Consider the following 6,983-nt stretch of genomic DNA (forward strand, 5'->3'; position numbering starts at 1 on the left):
GGGAGACACGAGAGAGTGAGGTTCGGGTAGCGACGCCACCGGCTGTCCCGCACTCTGCCCCCGCCAGCCTCGACCCCTTCCCATCTGGGTCTAGTCCTCAAGTTGCGATCAGAAAAAAGCCCACTTCCCCAGCCACAACTTTTCAGCGACGTCTGCCGGCCGCTTCTTATTATTCCCCGGGAGATGAGCAGCTTTTCTGCTTGTCTCAGTTCCAAAGCGGCTTCCACGCATCAGAACTTTGGCCAACTTTGCGCGCGCCCGCTCCGGATGGGAGAGCTCCCAGGACACGCGCGAACACACGCACGGGCCTCCCTCTCAAAGCCTCCGCCGCGTGGCGGGCGGGTCCCGGCCAAGCCCACCCCAACCTGCGGAGACCTGCGCGCATCGAGCTCTTCCTGCAATTGGAGAGAAAATGACTCCTGGTGTCCAGCGCCGACTGGGTGACCTTGTCCCAGTCTCCTCCCCGGGAGCCCTGTTCCATCTGTAAAACACGAGTGTGAGACCCACCCTGCTTGAGTCTCAGGGCGGTGGTTGATTTCAAAGTCAGATTTCCGACGTGGGGCGTTTTGCATTCCATTAAAGGCTCCCTACAAACTCAAGGGAGTAATAATAATGAGAATAATGACTGTTTATGGAAGCCCCATTTACAATGCTTCCAGGTTCCCAAAGCAAAACTAGGGTTCACTACCGTAGATGAACGTTTGCTGAAAGAAGCATTAAATGCGCCCATTGAGATTTGGGGGGCGGGGAGGCTGAAGCCTCGGATCAGAAAATAATACACACCCACGTCTGTACTGGGGAACCGAAGCGGTTGCACCTGCCAAAACAGGGTGGCCTGGACTGAGCCGAGGGATGAATCTAAGGAAAGGAAAGGGGGTGGGGGGAAGGCCACGGGGAAGCGAAGAGGCCATGAAAAGACCTTGGGTATATGGAAGCTCACAATGGGTGGAGGAGTGATGGCCATTTTGCTGCGTTTCTCTGACCAGGGAGCTGTCTCTCGGGAAGGGACCCCACAAGCAATCCTACTTTATTTGATGCTTAAATCTAGAGTCTTAAATGCCTGCCTTATGGGCTTTGGGTGCAACCTGGGGAGTTGTTTCTGAAAGCCGGTGGAGTAGAGTGACCTTCGGCCCAGCTGTCCCTCAGAGGCCCAGCAGGGTTCTCTAGGGCCCTGGCGGCCCTGGGGGACATGCTGCGGTACCGCCGCCACCGCCACGGCCGAGGACCGTCCCGCCGCTGTGCCTTCGGTTCGCACGGCCCCTGCTAAAGCTTTAGGCAGCTCCAAACGCCGGCAGGAGAGACGTCCCAGGAGAAAGTGCGGTCTCGGGCCGCCGGCCGAGAAGAAGGGGCTCTCCGGGGCGCAGCCGTCGGTGCCGCGACGCTGCTGCCTTAGCAGCCCCGGCAGGTGCCCCGCGGGCGTTAGCCCGTTTTGCGCGCACACGCGGGTGCGCCAAGACGCACACCCACTCCTGCTCAGAGGAAAGACTCACTTCGGTTTCCCGGGGCCAAAGGCCAAGGCCAAGCGGATGCCTGAGCCCGCTGATGCGGTGCAAGGACTTACACCCCGATCCCCTTCCTATCGGTTAGGCTGGAACCCCAATCCCCCTCTTCGTGGCCGCGCCCTTAGCAGGCTTTGGGGAGCACGCGGAGGCCGCCGGACCCCCAAGGGTAGGGAAGTGCGGACTTCGCCGCGGGCGGGAGGTCGCGCCCTGCCTCCCGGGGGCCGGGGCCGCGTGGCTCTCCGGCGGCGTGGGGGCGGCGGGACCCTGTGCAGCCCCTGGGGGCGGGGATCGGCAGCTGCGAGCGCCGACAACCCCGAGGTGACCCGAGCGGGCCAGGCCCGCCCCTTCCCCCTCCCGCGGGCCTGGCGGCTGGAAGCCGGTCCCCGGACCGCAGGGGGGAGAGGCAGGCGCGGGCTCCCGGCGCCTCGGCGGTCAGTGCGCGCCGGCCGGGGGCGCCGCCGGCTCCGTCCCTCGCTCGCCTCCTGCGCTCGCCGGCGCGCTCCGAGTGCCTCTTTAGCGGGAGCCAATATCCTTTTGTGCTAATAGGCTTGTCCTCATTTGCTGCCTAATTGGACTATATAAAGCCAATAACAGGCGGGCTCTTATAGCCCGAAGCCAAAGCGCCAAAATCCGAGCGGAGGCGAGGAGGGGGCGGTGGCGGAGGCGGCTGCGGGGCCCGGGCTCGGCTGCGCCTTCGCCTGCCTAATCCCATTTGCCATTGTACGCGCCCAATCGCCGTATACTCCCCGCATTTAACTTGGATGACATTTTGATTTCATCATTAGCATCCGGCGCCGGATTGACGCAGCCCCAAGCCGGGGACCGCTCCTGCCGCCTCCTCCCCGGGAGCCGCCGCCGCCGCCGAGCCGCCGCGCTCCCTCCGAGCCGCGGCCGGGCCGCTCCCCGCCCCTCAGCACCCCTCCCACATGCGGGCCCGCCCCGGCCGGGTCCTCACCCCGCCCTCGCGCCGCTGGATTTGCGCCCGGGGCGGCCCCCGACTTTGCGCCCCGTAGTCGAGTTCCGTTTATGGTCTGATTTCCGGCCGCCCGCCCGCTCGCCCGGCCGCGCGCCTGTCCCGATCCCTCCCTCCCCGGGACCCGGAGGAGAGGGGACCATGCCGGAGCCCGGGCCCGACGCCCCCGGCACCGCTAGCGCGCAGCCCCCGCCGCCGCCGCCCCCTCCTCCCGCGCCCAAGGAGTCCCCGTTCTCCATCAAGAACCTGCTCAACGGAGACCACCACCGGCCGCCCCCTAAGCCGCAGCCGCCCCCACGGACGCTCTTCGCGCCGGCCTCCGCCGCGGCCGCCGCCGCCGCCGCCGCCGCCGCCGCCGCGGCCAAGGGGGCTCTGGAGGGCGCCGCGGGCTTCGCGCTCTCGCAGGTGGGCGACCTGGCTTTCCCCCGCTTTGAGATCCCGGCGCAGAGGTTTGCCCTGCCCGCGCACTACCTGGAGCGCTCCCCGGCCTGGTGGTACCCCTACACCCTGACCCCCGCCGGCGGCCACCTCTCGCGACCTGAAGGTACCGACCTCTCTTTGAACTTTCGCTGTCCTCCCCGCGCGCCGGGAGCATCCCCGCCCCGCGCCGCCTCCCGCCCCGCGCCCCCTCCCGCCTCCCGCCTCCACCGGGGACCCCCGCGCCCTCCGACCCGCTGCTTGGCCAACCTCCCCGGCCCCTGGTTGGCCTCTGCCGCCCCGCGCGCTCGGTTGCGCTGCCCGGGGAGTCCAATCCCACTTGGTGAGAAGAGAGGTGGAACTGGAGCCCGGCGCGTGGCGCCTCCCGGGGAAGCGTGGCCTGGGGCATGAACCGGGAGGCTGCAGCCGGCAGGGGCCGGGCACGGGGCCCGGATGGAGGCGGTGACCCGGGGGGCCCAGGCGGGACGTCCAAGGGAAAGACACCCAGTGGCCGCCCTGCCACCGTGCGGGTGTCCCGCCCGCGCGCCCGCCCGCGGGAGAAAGGGCATCCCAGGATGCGGAGGCCCTACCCGGGCCCCGCCAGCAAGGAGGCCCGAGGGAGGAGGCGCGAGGCCCCGAGGCCTGGGCCCGGAGGCCGGCGCGGATTGAGCCTGCGGCCCCCCAGGCGCCAGGCCCCGCTGAAGGCTGTGTCCGTGTGCGTGTGCGTGTGCGTCCGTCTGTCTGTCTCTCCCCAGCTTCGGAGAAGGCCCTCCTGCGAGACTCCTCCCCCGCCTCGGGAACCGACCGCGACTCCCCCGAGCCGCTGCTCAAAGCCGACCCCGACCACAAGGAGCTGGACTCCAAGAGCCCGGACGAGATCATCCTGGAGGAGAGCGACTCGGAGGAAGGCAAGAAGGAGGGCGAGGCGGCGCCCGGAGCTGCCGGGGCGAGCGTGGGGGCGGCGGCCGCGACGCCCGGCGCCGAGGACTGGAAGAAGGGCGCCGAGAGCCCCGACAAGAAGCCCGCGTGCCGCAAAAAGAAGACGCGCACGGTCTTCTCGCGCAGCCAGGTCTTCCAGCTCGAGTCCACCTTCGACATGAAGCGCTACCTGAGCAGCTCGGAGCGCGCCGGCCTGGCCGCGTCGCTGCACCTCACCGAGACCCAGGTCAAGATCTGGTTCCAGAACCGCCGCAACAAGTGGAAGCGGCAGCTGGCGGCCGAGCTGGAGGCGGCCAACCTGAGCCACGCCGCGGCGCAGCGCATCGTGCGGGTGCCCATCCTCTACCACGAGAACTCGGCCGCCGAGGGCGCGGCCGCCGCCGCGGGGGCCCCGGTGCCGGTCAGCCAGCCGCTGCTCACCTTCCCGCACCCCGTGTACTACTCGCACCCCGTGGTCTCCTCCGTGCCGCTGCTACGGCCGGTCTGAGGCCCGACGGGGGAGGGGGAGGGAGCGCCCGGCCGCCTTCCCAGATCCCGGAGGAGACTGGGCCGGGCCCAGGGCGCCAGGACGTCCAGCGGCCTTCGGGAACCGGGGCTCGGGCGCGCCGCCCCGGCCTCCCCTCCCCCGATCGGTAGCGTTTTTGTAAGTATTTGCAATGCATTTTCGTGCAATTCACCCCTAACGGATTTGAGGCGCTTCCCCCTCTTACGTTTTTGGTTTTGGTTCTATTAAGAAAAGAGCAGGAAAAAAGACAAGATCCCCCGGGTCAAATATTTCGTCCGAAAGCTTTGGCAAAAGGTGCAACTCTACGCACCGCGCCCCCCCCCTCCTACCCCTCCAATTTGCATTGCGCTGTGGCTTTTTGGTTTTATTTTTATAGAAGAGAGATAAGCCGCAAAAACCTAAAGCCCTCTGGTGTATTCATTTTCTATAGAACTGTCTTCAGAAGTCCAGAGAGAGAGAGAGAGAGAGAGAGAGAGAAAAGGAGGGAATTCACATTATCCTACTTTTATTCCTGGATTTCTGGGTGTGGTTCTCCTCTGCGGCCCTAGGGATCCTCCCCAATTTTCAGAATCTGAGAAGCCTCTGATGGGAAGGCGGACTCAGGCCGCTTTTCCTCCCCGCAGAGGTGTGTTGCAGTTGACCTCTTCATCTGTCCCATTTTGTGACTGAAGGATTCTCTAGGTGTTTAAAGGGAAAAGACAAGACAGCCCGAAATTAGACTTCTGATGATTGAAACACCTCCACATCTGGCCCGGTGTGAGTGATCTTATTTATTAGCAGCATTTATTTGGGGGATTTCATTTGTTGATAAATTATTATTATTATTATTATTATTACTATTATCGCTTTGTTCCCTGTTTTGAGAGAGTGATTTCAATATTTGAAAAAAAATCTGTCTTCTATCCTCTCCCCCTTTTTGTTCTGCAGTAACTGTTGTACTTTTGACCTGTGCAATATTGTACAAAATTTCCTGAGAGCCCTGCCTCTTTCTCCACGGAGAGAAGCAGACGTTTTCACAGTGTAATTCTGGTCATTCGTTAGGAGGAAAAAATTAAGAAGGGGAAAGGGGGAGGGAGGAAAGAAACAACGATGATAGGTAGCGATGCTCAAAGGAGTAAGATAGGCATACTGGAGCGCTTTAAGTGAAGGACAATCAATTTAGGAGAATTTTAACTTATTTGATATATGTACAGATTTCTTGTAAAGTTCACCCTCGACTCCACAGGGCTCCTCGCTCTGCCACCCAATCTGTTTTCTTTCTGTCGGCTACACCTGTTGTTCTGCGATAGCTTGTTCTCTCCCTCCCCCCCAACCCTCCCCCCCCCATCTCCCTCGTCACTGCCCGGGGTTCAGTCCCTTTTTAAGAAAAAGAGAAAAAAAGCCCACAAAATATTGTTACATTTAATGTTGTCGTGAAATCGAATTAATTAAAAAGAAAAGAAAAGTGACGCGTTTCGTGTTGCCAGAGTGTGTAACTTCGGCCGATTTTCCGCAGACAGGTGTCTCTGAAACTCTCCTCCGCCTGGCTCTCTGGCTGCCTGTGCGCTCGCCCGAGTTGGACCTGGACGCACGTCCCCATAATCCAGGAGGCGGCAGAGACAGAGGCGGCTTTGTTCGCGACCAGGGCTGCTCCCTCTGCCCAGGGTCTTTCTGGGCTTGCAAAGCGCTGGCTCAGGAGAGCTGGCCGGGCGGAAGGGGCGAGGCCCTAGGCTTATCTAGTTTGAGAAATTGAGCGAAGCGGCAGCCGCGAGCTGGGAGATGGCTGATAAATTTCCGCCCGCCGCGCTGCCTGCAGCCTCGCATTCCCTTCCCAGGCCGCGGTTCCTCCAGGAGCCGAGAGCTTCTGGGCAGGACATTCCCGGGCACCTGTCAGCGGGCCTGGAGGGTGCTGCGCTCGGTGGCATCTCGGGGCGGGGGCGGGAAGAGGAAAGGAGAGTGAACTTAGAATTCAGCTGTGGCCAGAGGCGGGGCGCGGAGTCCGGCTGGGAGAAGACAGATCGCGAGAGGGCAGGCCCAGGGAGGCCAGGCATCCGCAGGCCTGCAGGAGCTGCCGCTCTCCGGGGGTGGCTCGGGTGCCAGCGAACGGAGACCATCCGACTGTGGCATCGGCCACTGAAAGGACTTTGTCTCCTCCCGGCCAGGCCCTTTCCTGTCCACTGGCGCCCATCGCCTCCAGGGCGGCCTCTCCGATCTGCTGTCCCTGTCCGTCCCAGGCCTGGAAGCGCAACGCTAGAGGTTCCCACGCGCTCGGTGGGCAGCGGGCAGCGGGCGGAGGCGCGCCGGGCTGGGAGCCGCCTGCAGAAGCAGGTGCTCGGGCGCTCCTAGCCAACCGCTCGGCTGCCTGCCTTAGAGCATGGGGTCTGCACGCCCAGCTCCTGGCAGGGCACGTTTGAAGCTGGGGAGCCAGAAGGGGGAGATGAAGAACCTGTAGACGGTGAAGATCCCGAAGAGCACACCGCCCGGTGCGTCCGCTGGGGAGCGCCTGCACGCGCTCCCATCCCCGCTTTGCTGGGTTCCACAAACCCGATCGACACAGTTGAGTCTACTATGGCTGAAATGTTGAGTCTCGTTTTCTATTGATGGGAAACTGCCCCCAAATAAACTGGCATGCGTATTTATGGCACAATTTTAGCCTGAACCTCAGTGA

At 63.2% G+C, this 6,983-nt stretch overlaps 1 protein-coding gene across 1 annotated transcript in view; it reads left to right on the forward strand.

Annotated features, from left to right (window-relative positions):
- The first annotated feature begins 2,616 nt into the window (after positions 1 to 2,616).
- Positions 2,617 to 6,983, forward strand: part of HMX3 (H6 family homeobox 3) — a 4,418-nt gene continuing 51 nt past the window's right edge. Inside the window, exons 1-2 of the mRNA XM_025467526.3 lie at positions 2,617 to 3,019; positions 3,648 to 6,983. The exon at positions 3,648 to 6,983 is cut by the window's right edge and continues 51 nt beyond it. Of these exons, the coding sequence (XP_025323311.1) occupies positions 2,617 to 3,019; positions 3,648 to 4,318 (1,074 nt within the window). The 3' untranslated portion in view covers positions 4,319 to 6,983. The remainder of the gene's footprint in view (positions 3,020 to 3,647) is intronic.

Source organism: Canis lupus, chromosome 28 (assembly GCF_003254725.2).
Source record: "Canis lupus dingo isolate Sandy chromosome 28, ASM325472v2, whole genome shotgun sequence".
Taxonomy (NCBI): Eukaryota; Metazoa; Chordata; class Mammalia; order Carnivora; family Canidae; genus Canis; species Canis lupus.